The 22,177-nt window shown below is 44.4% G+C and overlaps 1 protein-coding gene across 1 annotated transcript in view; it reads right to left on the reverse strand.

Moving 5' to 3' along the window:
• parp8 (poly (ADP-ribose) polymerase family, member 8) overlaps window positions 1-22,177 on the reverse strand; it is a gene marked incomplete at its 3' end in the record, with an annotated part of 303,800 nt that overhangs the window by 207,478 nt on the left and 74,145 nt on the right. The window contains exon 3 of the mRNA XM_084309021.1: window positions 961-998. Coding sequence (XP_084165147.1) covers window positions 961-998 — 38 coding nt within the window. The remainder of the gene's footprint in view (window positions 1-960; window positions 999-22,177) is intronic.

The following is a 22,177-nucleotide window of genomic DNA, read 5'->3' on the forward strand; positions in this document are numbered from 1 at the left end:
TAATAACAGCTCATAGTGCATTAACATGCAATAACAGCTCATAGTGCATAGTGCTTGACTTGAACTAAGATGCAATAACAGCTCATAGTGCATTAAGATGCAATAACAGCTCATAGTGCATCAAGATGTAAACGAATGGTTGGCGCGGTCACTGCACTGGAGCAGGGCATCATTCAGTAAATTGATGAATAAACAAAGCTCCGGGGTTGAAAGGGATTTGTCTGGATATGAAGAATTTGAGATGTTATAATATTTTGCCTCTAAAACTACTGTTTATAAAACATATAAAGCGATGATAAAAAATAACCATATAATAATAATAAACCATAAATGAAGCTACTGAAAGACCATTTATTCTCTAAATATGACATTATTCCCTTTTTAATAATACATCCCCCCAAATAAAATATTGATTAATGATCAATTTATCATTAATTTATCATTTTGTTTGCAGGTCCAAAATTGATGTTGATGTTACAGACAATGTATCCCTTCCCTACTTCCCATTTCCCCAATTAAAAAGATGAATTACCTAAACTTAAGTTACAACATAATTAAAAAGATGAATTACCTAAACTTAAGTTACAACATAATTAAAAAGATGAATTACCTAAACTTAAGTTACAACATAATTAAAATGATTCATTACCTAAACTTAAGTTACAACATAATTAAAAAGATGAATTACGGTACCTAAACTTAAGTTACAACATAATTAAAAAGATGAATTACGGTACCTAAACTTAAGTTACAACATAATTAAAAAGATGAATTACGGTACCTAAACTTAAGTTACAACATAATTAAAAAGATGAATTACCTAAACGTAAGTTACGACATAATTAGAAAGATGAATCACCTAAACTTAAGTTACAACATAATTTAAATGCATCGCTAGAAGGTCTGAACAGTAAAACAGGCAGAGATGCAGAGACAGGGCTCCAGTCCAGCAGTACTCACCTGGGTAGTCATCAGAGACGTGTACAGCATAAGACACCCTGCAGGAGACAAGAGACAAGAAGGAAACACATTAGTAAAAGCTTTTCCAACCTTGGTGTGGGGACCACATGTCCCCTGTCCCGGGGTCAGTGTTGTAGTACTCGAGTCCAGGACTGATTTTCACGACTCATGACTCGACTTGGACTTGAGCACTGATGACGCGGACTTGGACTTGGATTCGAGCATTGACTGCATTCAGACTCGGAACGGAAGGTGCAAACGAGGGCTCAGATTTGTTAATTGTTAATGGTTTATTTTTTTGTAATAGGCCCTAATCATTTGGCATAAGAGGGGAGAGAGAGGGGAGTAAGTGAAGTAGGGAGTGAGGAGGGGGATTGAGAGAAGGGTGGTTGTGGAGTGGATGGCTCAAAGGTTGATCTCATGTGGTTAGGTGCCTATAGCTTATCCACAAACAATTCTGAGATGTTAAAATGTGAGACTTCGGTATGATCACCGGTTGAGTTTTTTTCTGAGCGAAGGCCCAACCATTGCCCAGTAGTAGGGCTGTCCCCGACTAAGGATTTGGATGGTCGACTAGGATTGGCCAAAATTTGCCGTAAGTCGACTATTGGTCGACAAAAAAAAAAAAAAAATATATATATATAATATATATATATATTTTTTTTATCATTCCATTTGGGCTGTGGGGGGTGCTTAATGTCTGAATGAGTCGACTGAAGGCTTCTTGTCCTCTGCAAAAACATGCAATTGGTCCACTGATGGATACATCTTGATATTTGTCTAGTATAGTGTGTTCATTAGATGGGTGAAATCCTATTTCAGTGCCTCTGTGCCTGTTTTCGTAGGCAGTTAGCCTCTGGTATGCGTGCCATTAGCGTTCGACTACGGCCCCTTTCGACCGATTAGTCGACTAATCGATTAATAGGGGTCAGCCCTACCCAGTAGTCACGTTTTTTTTCTTGTCTTTCTGAAGATGTATCTGAGGCTTATGGGGGTGATATATTATGCAGGTTGGGGCGACAGCAGCCAAGAGGTTAGAGAACGGTTACTATTAAGGTGCTCTTGTGGAGCTGCTTAGTGGTCCATACAGTAGTGCTCGGGAGGTAGAGCAGACACTTAACCCCTAATTGCTCCCAATGACCAGGTTGGTGCCTTGCATGGTTGCCTCCGCCATCGGTGTGTGAATGTGTGAGTGAATGGGTAAAAATGTGAGGAACACATTGTAAAGCACTTTGGATAAAAGCGATATATAAATGCAGCCATTTACCATTTAACAGTGTCAGGCTGTGGTTGTATTGGGCAGCTCCTAGTGGTCAACAGTGTCAGACTGTGGTTGTACTGGGCAGCTCCTAGTGGTCAACAGTGTCAGACTGTGGTTGTACTGAGCAGCTCCTAGTGGTCAACAGTGTCAGACTGTGGTTGTACTGGGAAGCTCCTAGTGGTCAACAGTGTCAGACTGTGGTTTTACTGGGCAGCTCCTAGTGGTCAACAGTGTCAGACTGTGGTTGTACTGGGCAGCTCCTAGTGGTCAACAGTGTCAGACTGTGGTTGTACTGGGCAGCTCCTAGTGGTCAACAGTGTCAGACTGGTTGTACTGGGCAGCTCCTAGTGGTCAACAGTGTCAGACTGGTTATACTGGGCAGCTCCTAGTGGTCAACAGTGTCAGACTGTGGTTGTACTGGGCAGCTCCTAGTGGTCAACAGTGTCAGACTGTGGTTGTACTGAGCAGCTCCTAGTGGTCAACAGTGTCAGACTGTACTGGGCAGCTCCTAGTGGTCAACAGTGTCAGACTGGTTGTACTGGGCAGCTCCTAGTGGTCAACAGTGTCAGACTGGTTGTACTGGGCAGCTCCTAGTGGTCAACAGTGTCAGACTGGTTGTACTGGGCAGCTCCTAGTGGTCAACAATGTCAGACTGGTTGTACTGGGCAGATCCCAGGTGTGAACCAGTGACTCTTAAAATAAAGGTTGAAGTCTCATATTCAGTGAAGGTATTGATACTCAGTATATGGAATGATACTCATTTCAGCAGTGATAGAGTGGTATCGCTGGACTAATTGATCAGGGAAACAGACCAGAGTAAACACAGTGGACCCTACATGTCATGATCCGTAAAACACACTGACATGAATCTGGTTGCTTCCACTGAAACAATATAGTGTATCTAAATGTGCAGAGATACTGTACATCTAAATATCCCCCTCAAGTTTATCAAACCCTCCACCTCAAGTAACAAGAACAAGTAGGAGGTTTGTAGACAGGAAGTAGCTTTCTCTCAGTATATAACCACTTCCTGCCCTCCTACACGGTTGAAGCGGTGACTGTGAAGATAACAACAAGACAACCATCCTCTTCAACCCACATACTATAACTGTCTCCTATATACACAGAGTCCAGCATACTGGACCCAGGTTTATGTCAGTTATTAATATCAACACTGCAACAGGAAGTAAACGTGGGTCCATTTAGAATGTGTATCTTGTCAGGTTGAAACTGTCTATACTGTATATATTTACACCATCACATTTAAAAAAAAAAAACAAGGCAAGCAAGCGTTGCTGTACAATTTAATGCTCCGGGTAATATGGCAGTGATGATACCTGTGCGGCTTCTTGTCCAAAATGTTTACTGCTTGTTTATTATAGAGGGACTCAAGTTTATTAAAATAGGTTAACCCTGCCTGCGACCAGCTTGTGATGCAGTATGACAGATGGGAAAAGATCATTGCATGCATTTTAACTCAACCTCTACTGTCTTTAATCATGATACATCACCTCTACTGTTTGTAACTATGATACATCACCAGAAAGTAGTAAAGTAAATATTTGGGATGGGACTAGGTTACCCATCTCAACTCTAATAATAATAATAATTCATTGTATTTATAAAGCGCTTCTCAAGGACCCGAAGTCGCTGACAATAGGCAGATAAACATAGTAAAACAAAGAAACAAAAAAGGAACATAAGATCACGGGGGAAACAGGGGAAAGCAGCATGAGATACACAGAAACATAGAGCCACAGTAACAAACATCAAACATCAAACATTTAACATCAAAATATATATATTATATAATCATACTTGTAGTTGTATTATCTGCGAGACATCGCCACCATGCAACAAGTCAAAATGCTCGCTATCTGCAAACAGCTCCACTGTCTGTGTGTATACTCGAGTAGCCTCCAGCTCCAGCCAGGAGATACTGGCTGGTCAAATCATATTCAGCATGCCCTCATGCGATGGAAGCCAGGGGCTCGAATACGCATCAAATCAATGTTATAAGCCATTGATATCAGGAGCTATCTGTAGCTACTGCTAGTCGGCTAGATAACGTTAAGACAATGCCTCAGTGAACTATTTAGTTTACTGGGATATTTCGTAGTGAGCTAACGTGAGCTAACGTGAGCTAACGTGAGCTAACGGAGGTATCATACACTACTAGACTATTGCTGGAGCATTTGTTGATATCAGGAGCTATCAGTAGCTAGCCGGCTAGATAGCGTTTGACAATGCCTCATGTATTAAACTAAAAGTGAATAGTTGACTGGGTCATTTTGTAACGGTAGCTAACGTTAGCTCACGGAGGTCCCACTAGACTAGACTAGACCCGTGTTTACACAGGTGCGGGAGGGGCAGGAGGAGGAGGAGTAGGAGGAGCAGTACGCTGCAGCTCTGTGCCTGAGAGAGTCAGCGAGTGAGATCTCCGCTAAGAATTGGATCATGTTTTTCGATCGGTTTTCACGATCGGCGAAAATAAAGCATTATCGGAATTCACAGATCTCATATTTATACTGAATATCGGCCGATACATAGTATGGTATTGTATGGTATGGTATGGTATGGTATGGTATGGTATTGTATAGTATGGTATCGTATTGTATTGTATGGTATGGTATGGTATAGTATGGTATGGTATTATATGGTATGGTATGGTATAGTATGGTATAGTATAGTATAGTATGGTATAGTATGGTATGGTATGGTACTGTATAGTATGGTATGTTATTGTATGGTAAACCCCACACCAAACTACACCAGCTACTCGTACATCTCAAGGAGAAAAGACAGAGAGATGAAATGTGACATGATTTATGAAACACCCTGCATTGCAACAAAACACACATCAGAGAGATGCCGCAACCTTTGACACGCCGAAAAAACTACAACACAGCAGCAAAAAATAAATTATTAGACATCTGGACACCAAGCCCAAACAGGAGAATCTACTAACAGCTGTTTCAGAGTACGGTAAGATAGAACACCAAGTCCTGGACGAGCGGCCCATGAAAATTAGCACATCTGAAAGTAACAGATACCAGGGTTGGATTAAGGAGGCAATAGAAACACAGAAACAACAAGATGACCATGTTTAATTTAATTTAATTTAATTTCAAACCTTTATTTGATTTATAGTATATATTCAGATTCAATAAAACTAAATTAATTATTGCCTATATTTATTATAGCATATTATAATCGATACAGACCCCCATCTGCACCTTTGTTTACACTGTTTATATTTCTCTTATCTTTATATTCAGAGTTAATTAACACTTTGGCTGCCGGAAGACGTTTTTAGGCGTCCTTCCCCGCCATGCTCAAGTTGCCGAAGACGCCGTAACTCGTCTTTGATATCAATATTTCAAAAATCTGTGATCGAAATCATATTTTCTTTCCGGAGCCCTGAGATGTACTGGTGAGCTCCCATCAACTGTTTAACGGTTCGAGAGCGCCATCTGGTGGCCGATCGGCAGATCGGCCAAGAGGGAGGGGCTCGCCAAACAGGAAGTGCTCATCCTATGTGCTCCGGGCACTCGCGATCGGTAGCCGGACTCCATCTCAACACACTGGATGATCAATCGCTCGCCCTAACTCAATAAACAACGTTATTTGGACGTATATAGTATTATACAACCTGAAAATGGTTCATCTGGATAAACATCCCATAATCGAAAACGGTCTACACCACGCTGATCGTCCAACGGCGCGAGGAAGATACGGTAAGATTCAGCGTTATTTTTGAACGTGTTCGATATAAACTGCTCTGATGAACATATGACCCACACTAGATGAATGATATAACGCTGCCCACGGAATTATAAACGATCCCCCGCCCATCCGGTCAGCATCAGATGATACGTAGAAACTTCTAGAAGTACGTCCAATTGAATTTTTTTATATCGCGCCGATTGCCATCAAACTGTATTTCATCATCAATATAATGCATTTGGGGCTATAGATCACGTTCTGGAGAAAGCTGCAGAAAGAGATGAAAACATACTTATACATTAGACCATATTTTACTATGAATATGTGAATGAAAAAGTTTAACGTTGCTACACAATGAACAATACATATAGGACTTTGAATGGGCCCTAATAATGGCAATGTAGCAATAGAATTTAAAAAGTTATAGCCCTGCAAAGAAGGGGTACTTATCCATAGACAAATAGAGCTGGCAACCTATGGTATATCATGAATTTAGCCTTAGGCAATCAAAGTGTTAATTATATTGTTTGTACTGTTTATTTTTTTCATATTTTTATATTCAGATCTAATTTTATTACCTATATTTTCTTCTATTGTTGTGCCCTTACCTGTACCTCCCCATGCTGCTATATGACGCTGCAAGGGGATCAATAAAGGAATATCTTATCTTACCTTATCTTATCTTATCTTATCTTTTCTTTTTTTTTATCCACTTTTTCTCCCATTTTTCTATATTTTCTCCCATCCCAATTTCGTATCATCCAATTCAACCCTCCCCTGTCACGAACGCTGTTTCTTGCCTCCCACAAGCCGGCTGCAATGTGGACTAAGTCATACATAGCACAAGTCCCCTCCGGTACTTGAGGTAACAGCAGTCGCATCTTTTCACCTGCGCAGCTCGATCTCTCAGTGGCGAGGAGTAACGCGTGGGAGGCTCACGCTGCCCCCGACACTTCCTGATTCTACTGCGCAGGTGCACCAACCGACCTGTAGGAGTCGCTGTCCACCACGCCCGATCCCCACCCATCAGTTTCCCACCCCCTAATACGGCCAATGTGTATTAGTATGAACGACCAGCTAAACTGAAAGCAATGTGGAGCGCTGGGCTCGAACAGGCAAGCCCAGCGTCTACGTCATTTGTGGCGAGCGCCTTGCCCACTACGCCACGTAGCCGCCCCTTTATCTTATCTTATCTTACAGTGGATCTTAAATGATGTGCAGGTGAGGTCATGAACCATCAGGGCTTATGTTAAAACCTGACCACAGCTTAAACATTTAAATCATAAGAAAAGGGAGAAGGAACTTATAGTTAAAGAAAAAAACACAACAATCAAATCAAAATAAATGGCAAAACAACCCAATATATGAAGTGGACAAAATGCAAGGATTTAAATGAAACAATCAGCCAGAGTAAACAAAGTGTGTATTTAGTCGACAGTGAAAGATTGGTGGGGTTTCGGCTGTCCTAACTGTGGTGGGAAGTTCGTTCCGCCATTGTGGAGCAAGGACCGAGAATAGCTGGCTTCTCCTTGATGACCCTCCCGGAGCTCTGAGAGGAGTGGGTCTGAGGCGGCCAGAGGACGTAGAGTGGAGGGGTCTTGAGGGGTCTTGATGGGTCTTGAGCGTGAGGGAGATTTTCCATGAGGATGTTTGGGGGGCGGTCAGGTCCAGCAGCGTGCTGATACACCAGTCAGGTCCGTGCTGATACACCAGTCAGGTCCGTGCTGATACACCAGTCAGGTCCGTGCTGATACACCAGTCAGGTCCGTGCTGATACACCAGTCAGGTCCGTGCTGATACACCAGTCAGGTCTGTGCTGATACACCAGTCAGGTCTGTGCTGATACACCAGTCAGGTCCGTGCTGATACACCAGTCAGGTCCGTGCTGATACACCAGTCAGGTCTGTGCTGATACACCAGTCAGGTCCGTGCTGATACACCAGTCAGGTCCGTGCTGATACACCAGTCAGGTCCATGCTGATACACCAGTCAGGTCCGTGCTGATACACCAGTCAGGTCTGTGCTGATCACAGTGCTGATACACCAGTCAGGTCCATGCTGATACACCAGTCAGGTCCATGCTGATACACCAGTCAGGTCCATGGTGATACACCAGTCAGGTCCATGGTGATACACCAGTCAGGTCCATGGTGATACACCAGTCAGGTCCATGCTGATACACCAGTCAGGTCCATGCTGATACACCAGTCAGGTCCATGCTGATCACAGTGCTGATACACCAGTCAGGTCTGTGCTGATACACCAGTGTTGTAGTACTCAAGTCCAGGACTGATTTTCAGGACTCGTGACACGACTTAGACTTGAGCACTGATCACTCGGACTGGAGCATTGGCTGCATTCAGACTCGGAAGGTGCAGACGAGGACTCAGACTTGTTAATTGATAAATACAGTTATTTTTTATTGTTTTTATAAGCACCTAGTGTAGACATGGAGAGAGGTCTGGCTGTGCGAGACACTCGAGTGTAACAATATACTGACAGCTGACATTCGTCTTTTATATTAGGTACCCAAACGAACGACGCAAGTTCATACAGCACCCTGCCGCAGTTTATCCCCAGACACCCCCATTAAAGAAAACGGTCACTTTGAAGGGGAAGATGAGCACAGAACGAGTGGATGAATGTCACTGAGCAGTGATTTAAAGTGAATATTCCTTGGCAACAGTTGTCTCCTTCCTTAGGTAATAGATAAGCAAAATGTATTATCATCCACAGTAATATTAATTAATTGAATATGCCTCCTTTCGATATATTCTTGTCATAATGCACCAGAAAGGGATGGTAAAAACTAGGCTAAATTATAACAGGTTAAGAGAAAAATAATATATCTCCATGTCATGGTTCACAATTGACTGATCCTAAATCTGCCAATAATGAAAGGTAGAATAGTTTTGGTTTTTGATATTTAATTTTCTCCCCCACCACAAATATTAGAATTGGAACAGGGATTCAATGAGCAGAACCAGAACCTAAATCAGATCCAAAGGATACCCAATCCTACTGAAAGAATTAAGCATCAAGCCCTGTGATGTTCTCAAACCAATGAGTAATCGTGTTTAATAATCAGAATTTCAATATCAATAAAAATAATCGTGATTATCATGTTTGTCATAATCAAGCAGCCCTACTAAGTGCTAGAGACAACAAGGCTAAGTGCTAGAGACAACAAGGCTAAGTGCTAAAGACAACAAGGCTAAGTGCTAGAGACAACAAGGCTATACTAGAGACAACAAGGCTAAGTTCTAGAGACAACAAGGCTAAGTGCTAGAGACAACAAGGCTAAGTGCTAGAGACAACAAGGCTAAGTGCTAGAGACAACAAGGCTAAGTGCTAGAGACAACAAGGCTAAGTGCTAGAGACAACAAGGCTAAGGCTAAGTACTAGAGACAACAAGGCTAAGTGCTAGAGACAACAAGGCTAAGTACTAGAGACAACAAGACTAAGTACTAGAGACAACAAGGCTAAGTGCTAGAGACAACAAGGCTAAGTGCTAGAGACAACAAGGCTAAGTGCTAGAGACAACAAGGCTAAGGGCTAGAGACAACAAGGCTAAGTGCTAGAGACAACAAGGCTATACTAGAGACAACAAGGCTAAGTGCTAGAGACAACAAGGCTATACTAGAGACAACAAGGCTAAGTGCTAGAGACAACAAGGCTAAGTGCTAGAGACAACAAGGCTATACTAGAGACAACAAGGCTAAGTGCTAGAGACAACAAGGCTATACTAGAGACAACAAGGCTAAGTGCTAGAGACAACAAGGCTATACTAGAGACAACAAGGCTAAGTGCTAGAGACAACAAGGCTATACTAGAGACAACAAGGCTAAGTGCTAGAGACAACAAGGCTAAGTGCTAGAGACAACAAGGATATACTAGAGACAACAAGGCTAAGTGCTAGAGACAGCAAGGCTAAGTGCTAGAGACAACAAGGCTATACTAGAGACAACAAGGCTAAGTGCTAGAGACAACAAGGCTAAGTGCTAGAGACAACAAGGCTATACTAGAGACAACAAGGCTAAGTACTAGAGACAACAAGGCTATACTAGAGACAACAAGGCTAAGTGCTAGAGACAACAAGGCTAAGTGCTAGACAGCAAGGCTAAGTGCTAGAGACAACAAGGCTATACTAGAGACAACAAGGCTAAGTGCTAGAGACAACAAAGCTAAGTGCTAGAGACAACAAGGCTAAGTGCTAGAGACAACAAGGCTAAGTGCTAGAGACAACAAGGCTATACTAGAGACAACAAGGCTAAGTGCTAGAGACAACAAGGCTAAGTGCTAGAGACAGCAAGGCTAAGTGCTAGAGACAACAAGGCTAAGTGCTAGAGACAACAAGGCTAAGTGCTAGAGACAACAAGGCTAAGTGCTAGACAGCAAGGCTAAGTGCTAGAGACAACAAGGCTATACTAAGGACAACAAGGCTAAGTGCTAGAGACAACAAGGCTAAGTGCTAGAGACAACAAGGCTAAGTGCTAGAGACAACAAGGCTAAGTGCTAGAGACAACAAGGCTATACTAGAGACAACAAGGCTAAGTGCTAGAGACAACAAGGCTAAGTGCTAGAGACAACAAGGCTAAGTGCTAGAGACAACAAGGCTAAGTGCTAGAGACAACAAGGCTAAGTGCTAGAGACAACAAGGCTATACTAGAGACAACAAGGCTAAGTGCTAGAGACAACAAGGCTAAGTGCTAGAGACAACAAGGATATACTAGAGACAACAAGGCTAAGTGCTAGAGACAACAAGGCTATACTAGAGACAACAAGGCTAAGTGCTAGAGACAACAAGGCTAAGTGCTAGAGACAACAAGGCTATACTAGAGACAACAAGGCTAAGTGCTAGAGACAACAAGGCTATACTAGAGACAACAAGGCTAAGTGCTAGAGACAACAAGGCTAAGTGCTAGACAGCAAGGCTAAGTGCTAGAGACAACAAGGCTATACTAGAGACAACAAGGCTAAGTGCTAGAGACAACAAAGCTAAGTGCTAGAGACAACAAGGCTAAGTGCTAGAGACAACAAGGCTAAGTGCTAGAGACAACAAGGCTATACTAGAGACAACAAGGCTAAGTGCTAGAGACAACAAGGCTAAGTGCTAGAGACAGCAAGGCTAAGTGCTAGAGACAACAAGGCTAAGTACTAGAGACAACAAGGCTAAGTGCTAGAGACAACAAGGCTAATTGCTAGAGACAACAAGGCTATACTAGAGACAACAAGGCTAAGTGCTAGAGACAACAAGGCTAAGTGCTAGAGACAGCAAGGCTAAGTGCTAGAGACAACAAGGCTAAGTGCTAGAGACAACAAGGCTAAGTGCTAGAGACAACAAGGCTAAGTGCTAGAGACAACAAGGCTAAGTGCTAGAGACAACAAGGCTAAGTACTAGAGACAACAAGGCTAAGTGCTAGAGACAACAAGGCTAAGTGCTAGAGACAACAAGGCTATACTAGAGACAACAAGGCTAAGTGCTAGAGACAACAAGGCTAAGTGCTAGAGACAACAAGGCTAAGTGCTAGAGACAACAAGGCTATACTAGAGACAACAAGGCTAAGTGCTAGAGACAACAAGGCTAAATGCTAGAGACAACAAGGCTAAGTGCTAGAGACAACAAGGCTAAGTGCTAGAGACAACAAGGCTAAGTGCTAGAGACAACAAGGCTAAGTGCTAGAGACAACAAGGCTAAGTGCTAGAGACAACAAGGCTAAGTGCTAGACAGCAAGGCTAAGTGCTAGAGACAACAAGGCTATACTAGAGACAACAAGGCTAAGTGCTAGAGACAACAAGGCTAAGTGCTAGAGACAACAAGGCTAAGTGCTAGAGACAACAAGGCTAAGTGCTAGAGACAACAAGGCTAAGTGCTAGAGACAACAAGGCTAAGTGCTAGAGACAACAAGGCTATACTAGAGACAACAAGGCTAAGTGCTAGAGACAACAAGGCTGAGTGCTAGAGACAACAAGGCTAAGTGCTAGAGACAACAAGGCTAAGTGCTAGAGACAACAAGGCTAAGTGCTAGAGACAACAAGGCTAAGTGCTAGACAGCAAGGCTAAGTGCTAGAGACAACAAGGCTATACTAAGGACAACAAGGCTAAGTGCTAGAGACAACAAGGCTAAGTGCTAGAGACAACAAGGCTAAGTGCTAGAGACAACAAGGCTAAGTGCTAGAGACAACAAGGCTATACTAGAGACAACAAGGCTAAGTGCTAGAGACAACAAGGCTAAGTGCTAGAGACAACAAGGCTAAGTGCTAGAGACAACAAGGCTAAGTGCTAGAGACAACAAGGCTATACTAGAGACAACAAGGCTAAGTGCTAGAGACAACAAGGCTAAGTGCTAGAGACAGCAAGGCTAAGTGCTAGAGACAACAAGGCTAAGTGCTAGAGACAACAAGGCTATACTAGAGACAACAAGGTTAAGTACTAGAGACAACAAGGCTAAGTGCTAGAGACAACAAGGCTAAGTGCTAGAGACAACAAGACTAAGTGCTAGAGACAACAAGGCTAAGTGCTAGAGACAACAAGGCTAAGTGCTAGAGACAACAAGGCTAAGTGCTAGAGACAACAAGGCTAAGTGCTAGAGACAACAAGGCTAAGTGCTAGAGACAACAAGGCTAAGTGCTAGAGACAACAAGACTAATGCTAGAGACAACAAGGCTATACTAGAGACAACAAGGCTAAGTGCTAGAGACAACAAGGCTATACTAGAGACAACAAGGCTAAGTGCTAGAGACAACAAGGCTAAGTGCTAGAGACAACAAGGCTAAGTGCTAGAGACAACAAGGCTAAGTGCTAGAGACAACAAGGCTATACTAGAGACAACAAGGCTATACTAGAGACAACAAGGCTAAGTGCTAGAGACAACAAGGCTAAGTGCTAGAGACAACAAGGCTAAGTGCTAGAGACAACAAGGTTAAGTGCTAGAGACAACAAGGCTATACTAGAGACAACAAGGCTATACTAGAGACAACAAGGCTAAGTGCTAGAGACAACAAGGCTATACTAGAGACAACAAGGCTATACTAGAGACAACAAGGCTAAGTGCTAGAGCCAACAAGGCTAAGTGCTAGAGACAACAAGGCTAAGTGCTAGAGACAACAAGGCTAAGTGCTAGAGACAACAAGGCTATACTAGAGACAACACGGCTAAGTGCTAGAGACAACAAGGCTAAGTGCTAGAGTCAACAAGGCTAAGTGCTAGAGACAACAAGGCTAAGTGCTAGAGACAACAAGGCTAAAGCTAAGTACTAGAGACAACAAGGCTAAGTGCTAGAGACAACAAGACTAAGTGCTAGAGACAACAAGGCTATACTAGAGACAACAAGGCTAAGTGCTAGAGACAACAAGGCTAAGTGCTAGAGACAACAAGACTAAGTGCTAGAGACAACAAGGCTAAGTGCTAGAGACAACAAGGCTAAGTGCTAGAGACAACAAGGCTATACTAGAGACAACAAGGCTAAGTGCTAGAGACAACAAGGCTAAGTGCTAGAGACAACAAGGCTAAGTGCTAGAGACAACAAGGCTAAGTGATAGAGACAACAAGGCTAAGTGCTAGAGACAACAAGGTTAAGTGCTAGAGACAACAAGGCTAAGTGCTAGAGACAACAAGGCTAAGTGCTAGAGACAACAAGGCTAAGTGCTAGAGACAACAAGGCTAAGTGCTAGAGACAACAAGGCTAATGCTAGAGACAACAAGGCTAAGTGCTAGAGAGAACAAGGCTAAGTGCTAGAGACAACAAGGCTAAGTGCTAGAGACAACAAGGCTAAGTGCTAGAGACAGCAAGGCTAAGTGCTAGAGACAACAAGGCTATACTAGAGACAACAAGGCTAAGTGCTAGAGACAACAAGGCTAAGTGCTAGAGACAACAAGGCTAAGTACTAGAGACAACAAGGCTAAGTGCTAGAGACAACAAGGTTAAGTGCTAGAGACAACAAGGCTAAGTGCTAGAGACAACAAGGCTAAGTGCTAGAGACAACAAGGCTAAGTGCTAGAGACAACAAGGCTAAGTGCTAGAGACAACAAGGCTAAGTGCTAGAGACAACAAGGCTAAGTGCTAGAGACAACAAGGCTAAGTGCTAGAGACAACAAGGCTATACTAGAGACAACAAGGCTAAGTGCTAGAGACAACAAGGCTATACTAGAGACAACAAGGCTAAGTGCTAGAGACAACAAGGCTAAGTGCTAGAGACAACAAGGCTAAGTGCTAGAGACAACAAGGCTATACTAGAGACAACAAGGCTAAGTGCTAGAGACAACAAGGCTATACTAGAGACAACAAGGCTAAGTGCTAGAGACAACAAGGCTAAGTGCTAGACAGCAAGGCTAAGTGCTAGAGACAACAAGGCTATACTAGAGACAACAAGGCTAAGTGCTAGAGACAACAAGGCTATACTAGAGACAACAAGGCTAAGTGCTAGAGACAACAAGGCTAAGTGCTAGAGACAGCAAGGCTAAGTGCTAGAGACAACAAGGCTAAGTACTAGAGACAACAAGGCTAAGTGCTAGAGACAACAAGGCTAATTGCTAGAGACAACAAGGCTATACTAGAGACAACAAGGCTAAGTGCTAGAGACAACAAGGCTAAGTGCTAGAGACAGCAAGGCTAAGTGCTAGAGACAACAAGGCTAAGTGCTAGAGACAACAAGGCTAAGTGCTAGAGACAACAAGGCTAAGTGCTAGAGACAACAAGGCTAAGTGCTAGAGACAACAAGGCTAAGTACTAGAGACAACAAGGCTAAGTGCTAGAGACAACAAGGCTAAGTGCTAGAGACAACAAGGCTAAGTGCTAGAGACAACAAGGCTATACTAGAGACAACAAGGCTAAGTGCTAGAGACAACAAGGCTAAGTGCTAGAGACAACAAGGCTAAGTGCTAGAGACAACAAGGCTATACTAGAGACAACAAGGCTAAGTGCTAGAGACAACAAGGCTAAATGCTAGAGACAACAAGGCTAAGTGCTAGAGACAACAAGGCTAAGTGCTAGAGACAACAAGGCTAAGTGCTAGAGACAACAAGGCTAAGTGCTAGAGACAACAAGGCTAAGTGCTAGAGACAACAAGGCTAAGTGCTAGACAGCAAGGCTAAGTGCTAGAGACAACAAGGCTATACTAGAGACAACAAGGCTAAGTGCTAGAGACAACAAGACTAAGTGCTAGAGACAACAAGGCTAAGTGCTAGAGACAACAAGGCTAAGTGCTAGAGACAACAAGGCTATACTAGAGCAACAAGGCTAAGTGCTAGAGACAACAAGGCTGAGTGCTAGAGACAACAAGGCTAAGTGCTAGAGACAACAAGGCTAAGTGCTAGAGACAACAAGGCTAAGTGCTAGAGACAACAAGGCTAAGTGCTAGACAGCAAGGCTAAGTGCTAGAGACAACAAGGCTAAACTAGAGACAACAAGGCTAAGTGCTAGAGACAACAAGGCTAAGTGCTAGAGACAACAAGGCTAAGTGCTAGAGACAACAAGGCTAAGTGCTAGAGACAACAAGGCTATACTAGAGACAACAAGGCTAAGTGCTAGAGACAACAAGGCTAAGTGCTAGAGACAACAAGGCTAAGTGCTAGAGACAACAAGGCTAAGTGCTAGAGACAACAAGGCTATACTAGAGACAAGAAGGCTAAGTGCTAGAGACAACAAGGCTAAGTGCTAGAGACAACAAGGCTATACTAGAGACAACAAGGCTAAGTGCTAGAGACAACAAGGCTATACTAGAGACAACAAGGTTAAGTACTAGAGACAACAAGGCTAAGTGCTAGAGACAACAAGGCTAAGTGCTAGAGACAACAAGACTAAGTGCTAGAGACAACAAGGCTAAGTGCTAGAGACAACAAGGCTAAGTGCTAGAGACAACAAGGCTAAGTGCTAGAGACAACAAGGCTAAGTGCTAGAGACAACAAGGCTACGTGCTAGAGACAACAAGGCTAAGTGCTAGAGACAACAAGGCTAAGTGCTAGAGACAACAAGACTAATGCTAGAGACAACAAGGCTATACTAGAGACAACACAGCTAAGTGCTAGAGACAACAAGGCTATACTAGAGACAACAAGGCTAAGTGCTAGAGACAACAAGGCTAAGTGCTAGAGACAACAAGGCTAAGTGCTAGAGACAACAAGGCTAAGTGCTAGAGACAACAAGGCTAAGTGCTAGAGACAACAAGGCTATACTAGAGACAACAAGGCTAAGTGCTAGAGACAACAAGGCTAAGTGCTAGAGACAACAAGGCTATACTAGAGACAACAAGGCTAAGTGCTAGAGACAACAAGGCTATACTAGAGACAACAAGGTTAAGTGCTAGAGACAACAAGGCTATACTAGAGACAACAAGGCTAAGTGCTAGAGACAACAATGCTATACTAGAGACAACAAGGCTAAGTGCTAGAGACAACAAGGCTATACTAGAGACAACAAGGCTAAGTGCTAGAGACAACAAGGCTATACTAGAGACAACAAGGCGAAGTGCTAGAGACAACAAGGTTAAGTGCTAGAGACAGCAAGGCTAAGTGCTAGAGACAACAAGGCTATACTAGAGACAACAAGGCTAAGTGCTAGAGACAACAAGGCTAAGTGCTAGAGACAACAAGGCTAAGTGCTAGAGACAGCAAGGCTAAGTGCTAGAGACAACAAGGCTAAGTGCTAGAGACAACAAGGCTAAGTGCTAGAGACAACAAGGCTAAGGCTAAGTGCTAGAGACAACAAGGCTAAGTGCTAGAGACAACAAGGCTAAGTGCTAGAGACAACAAGGCTAAGGCTAAGTGCTAGAGACAACAAGGCTAAGTTCTAGAGACAACAAGGCTAAGTGCTAGAGACAACAAGGCTAAGTGCTAGAGACAACAAGGCTATACTAGAGACAACAAGGCTAAGTGCTAGAGACAACAAGGCTAAGTGCTAGAGACAACAAGGCTAAGTGCTAGAGACAACAATGCTAAGTGCTAGAGACAACAAGGCTAAGTGCTAGAGACAACAAGGCTAAGTGCTTGAGACAACAAGGCTAAGTGCTAGAGAAAACAAGGCTAAGTGCTAGAGACAACAAGGCTAAGTGCTAGAGACAACAAGGCTATACTAGAGACAACAAGGCTAAGTGCTAGAGACAACAAGGCTAAGTGCTAGAGACAACAAGGCTAAGTGCTAGAGACAACAAGGCTATACTAGAGACAACAAGGCTAAGTGCTAGAGACAACAAGGCTAAGTGCTAGAGACAGCAAGGCTAAGTGCTAAAGACAACAAGGCTAAGTGCTAGAGACAACAAGGCTAAGTGCTAGAGACAACAAGGCTAAGTGCTAGAGACAACAAGGCTAAGTGCTAAAGACAACAAGGCTAAGTGCTAGAGACAACAAGGCTAAGTACTAGAGACAACAAGGCTAAGTGCTGGAGACAACAAGGCTAAGTGCTAGAGACAACAAGGCTAAGTGCTAGAGACAACAAGGCTAAGTGCTAAAGACAACAAGGCTAAGTGCTAGAGACAACAAGGCTAAGTGCTAGAGACAACAAGGCTAAGTGCTAGAGACAACAAGGCTAAGTGCTAGAGACAACAAGACTAATGCTAGAGACAACAAGGCTATACTAGAGACAACAAGGTTAAGTGCTAGAGACAACAAGGCTAAGTGCTAGAGACAACAAGGCTATACTAGAGACAACAAGGTTAAGTGCTAGAGACAACAAGGCTATACTAGAGACAACAAGGCTAAGTGCTAGAGACAACAAGGCTATACTAGAGACAACAAGGCTAAGTGCTAGAGACAACAAGGCTATACTAGAGACAACAATGTTAAGTGCTAGAGACAACAAGGCTAAGTGCTAGAGACAACAAGGTTAAGTGCTAGAGACAGCAAGGCTAAGTGCTAGAGACAACAAGGCTATACTAGAGACAACAAGGCTAAGTGCTAGAGACAACAAGGCTAAGTGCTAGAGACAACAAGGCTAAGTGCTAGAGACAGCAAGGCTAAGTGCTAGAGACAACAAGGCTAAGTGCTAGAGACAACAAGGCTAAGTGCTAGAGACAACAAGGCTAAGTGCTAGAGACAACAAGGCTAAGGCTAAGTGCTAGAGACAACAAGGCTAAGTGCTAGAGACAACAAGGCTAAGTGCTAGAGACAACAAGGCTAAGGCTAAGTGCTATAGACAACAAGGCTAAGTGCTAGAGACAACAAGGCTAAGGCTAAGTGCTAGAGACAACAAGGCTAAGTTCTAGAGACAACAAGGCTAAGTGCTAGAGACAACAAGGCTAAGTGCTAGAGACAACAAGGCTAAGTGCTAGAGACAACAAGGCTAAGTGCTAGAGACAACAAGGCTAAGTGCTAGAGACAACAAGGCTAAGTGCTAGAGACAACAAGGCTAAGTGCTAGAGACAACAAGGCTAAGTGCTAGAGAGAACAAGGCTAAGTGCTAGAGACAACAAGGCTATACTAGAGACAACAAGGCTAAGTACTAGAGACTAGGGATGCCCCCCGGACCCCGGTTTTAAACGGGAACCGGTACTATATTAGAAAATACCGGAGTATTTATAAGCTCTGACGTCCTCGGTACTGCTATCGATACTCTAGAGAAATTATTATTATTATTATTATTATTATTATTATTATTATTATTATTTAAAAGTTGCGAACGATCCTCTCTCTGTCTCTGCACGAGAAGCGAGCCGCAGCCAGCGAGTCAATTATTACACACACTCCTCGCGAGTCGCTCGCTAGTGCTACACATAGACATACGGGTACTACATACGGGTACTCCTTAATGAAAGTGCTCCCCGACGCCCCGTGCTATAGCGCGCGGCACACAGACAGCAGCTCTGCATGCACTGAGTCGTGATCATGGCGGATAGAGCGAAGCGTTCTAAAGTATGGATATACTTTACAAGGGTCAATGCCGACAATGCACGTTGCCACAAGTGCAACAAAACATTTGCCAATGTTATGCCTACGCCCATAGTCTAAATCTGCAGCTCCTGGCTCTAACTGAGACCTGGATAACCCCCAATAACTCATCAACACCTGCAGCATTATCTACAAACTATAACTTCACTCACACACCTCGACCTTCCAGACGGGGTGGAGGCACTGCCCTCATGACATCTCCTTCATGGGCTACAAACGTAACACCACTCCCAGAACTGTCACTCTCCTCTCTCGAATATCATGCAGTATCTGTCTCTAATCCTTTCAATCTCACCATTGTTACACTCTACCGCCCTCCAGGTCCGCTCGATCACTTCACAGATGAGCTGGACATGCTTCTTAGCTCCTTACCGGAAGATGGTACCCCTCTCCTTCTACTGGGCGACTTCAACCTGCCTGACTCATCTCAGTCAGTCATAGTAGTCTCCCTCCTACAATCGTTTGACCTGACTCCCACTGCCATGCCTCCCACCCACAAAGCAGGCAACTCCTTGGATCTCATATTTTCCCGTAACTCCAGCATCATTAACACCACGGTAACTCCCCTACATGTATCTGACCATTCCTTCATATCCTTCTCACTAACTCTCATGCTTAACCGAAAGGTCTTCACCCCAACTCAAACAGTCTCACTCAGACGCAACCTGCCCTCCCTATCCCCCTCCACCCTCTCCTCTGACATACTATCCGCTCTACCTTTGAGTGACACCTTCTCTGCTCTCTCCACAGAGATGGCAACCTCCACCCTCCTTTCAGCCCTTGCAACCTCCTTCGACAAGCTCTGTCCCCTCGTTGAGAAACCTGCCCGCCGTTCCCCACCCAGTCCATGGCTGACAGATCCAGTGAGAGAACAAAGACAGGTCCTGAGAGCAGCTGAAAGGAAGTATAGAAAGTCACGCCTCACTGCTGACATCGACACATATCACAACCTCTTGTTAACATTCTCCAAAACCATCACTAATGCCAAAGCTTCTTTCTTCCACCATAGGATCGAGGCCTCTGCCAAGAATCTTCGCAAACTGCATGCTACCATGTCCTCCCTCCTCACTCCCCCCCCACCCCCCCCTCCCTCATCTTTCTCTGCCGAAGACTTTGCGATCTTCTTTGAGGAAAAAGTGGAGAACATCCGCAGCTCCTTCTCCCAACCCCCACCCATTCCAAATGCTGAATCGAGAACCTCATCCTTCACTCTGTCATCTTTCTCTCCCATTACAGAAGCAGAGACCCTGACACTGGTAACGTCAAACCGTCCGACTACTTGCCAGCTGGACCAGCTACCCTCCCCACTCCTCCAGACCATAGCACCAGACATCCTCCCATTCCTAACTGCAACCATCAACTCCTCACTCAACTCGGGGGTGGTCCCCACCTCCCTAAAACAAGCCAGAGTCACACCGCTCATAAAAAAACCAACCCTGAACCCTACTGTCATAGGCAACTACCGTCCTGTCTCTCTTCTCTCCTTCCTTTCTAAAACACTTGAACGTGCTGTATCCAACCAACTTACTACTTATCTCTTACAGAATGACCTCCTAGACCCTAATCAGTCAGGCTTCAGGACTGGTCACTCCACAGAGACAGCCCTCATTGCGGTCACAGAGGCACTTCACTTAGCAAAAGCGAAAGGCCTCTCCTCTGTCCTGATTCTCCTAGATCTATCTGCAGCCTTCGACACAGTCAACCACCAGATCCTCCTTGCGGCCCTCGCAGGAATGGGAGTGGCTGGCTCTGCGCTGACATGGCTGTCATCATACCTCAATGACCGCTCCTACCAAGTGTCATGGAGAGGGACCCTGTCGGCCACCCGCCCCCTGCGGACGGGTGTCCCCCAGGGCTCGGTTTTAGGACCCCTTCTCTTCTCCCTCTACACTAAATCACTGGGTAACATTATCACGTCTCATGGCTTCTCCTACCATTGTTATGCCGACGATACTCAACTCTTCCTCTCCTTCCCTCCCTCAGATATCCACGTCTCTGTGCGGATCTCGGCCTGTCTGTCCGACATCTCAGCCTGGATGACGTCCAACCACCTCAAACTGAACCTAAGCAAAACAGAATTGCTCCACCTGCCGGCCAAATCCTCCCCCCTAACCGACCTTTCAATCACAGTCGAGAATGCAGCTGTGACTGCGTCCCCGACCGCCAAGAACCTTGGTGTTGTCCTCGACGACCAGTTGAACTTCTCTGCTCACATCGCAGCGACGACCAGAACCTGCCGATTCCTCCTGAGCAACGTCAGAAGGATACGCCCCTTCCTGACAAAAGAAGCCACCCAACTCCTCGTCCAATCAACAGTCATCTCCCGCCTCGACTACTGCAATGCACTGCTCGCTGGCCTCCCGGCCACTGCCACTAAGCCTCTTCAACTCATTCAGAACGCAGCGGCCCGCCTGATCTCAAACCTACCGAAGTCGGCCCATGTCACCCCACTTCTTAGGGACCTGCACTGGCTCCCCATTGCTGCACGAATCCGCTTCAAGGCCCTCGACCTAGCATACCGTGCGGCAAAGGGAACCGCTCCCGCCTACCTCCGGTCAATGGTCTCTAACTACACACCCTCAAGACCCCTACGCTCTGCATCTTCTGGCCGCCTCAGACCTACTCCTATCCAAGCTCCGGGAGGGTCATCAAAGAGAAGTCGCCTATTCTCAGTCCTTGCCCCACAATGGTGGAATGAACTACCCACCCCAGTTAGGACAGCCGAATCACGTCCAATCTTTCGCCGTCGACTAAAGACGCACTTCTTCAACCATTATCTGAATAAAAAAAAAATAAAAAAAAAAATAAAAAAATCTAACCCTAACTAACCGTACTGTCATGCACTTGTCCTAATAAACTAACCTACACTGTAGCACTCAACACTTTGATGAACATTGTTGCTCAGCTGATAGAGTTGTGCCCTTCCTGATGGCTTGTCGTACAGAACTTGTAAGTCGCTTTGGATAAAAGCGTCAGCTAAATGACTAAATGTAAATGTAAATGTAAATGTAAGGGTGGCAATACGAGCAAATCAATTTATCAAAACATCTGTTGGCAAAACATGATATTAGTGTGCAGAAATGCGCGTATTCGACTGCCTTGCGCGCAGTGTTCCATCTGCATACTGCAGCCGTAACCCAAGATACGGAGTTGCCTAGGCTAATAACGAATTATTACAAATAGGCTAATAAACAAAACAATTGTTTAGCTACAAATACTACAATCTAAACTTTTTATAGATCGTCAAGCTGAGGCGTCAGCCACTATGTCCCAGCCCAGTGAGCCCAGGGCCACCACACATCCTCCCTCTACCTCCCTCCACCACCCAAAGTCCTTTCTCCCTAGCAGCT

This window comes from Notolepis coatsorum (assembly GCF_963971535.1).
Source record: "Notolepis coatsorum genome assembly, chromosome: 2".
NCBI lineage: Eukaryota > Metazoa > Chordata > Actinopteri > Aulopiformes > Paralepididae > Notolepis > Notolepis coatsorum.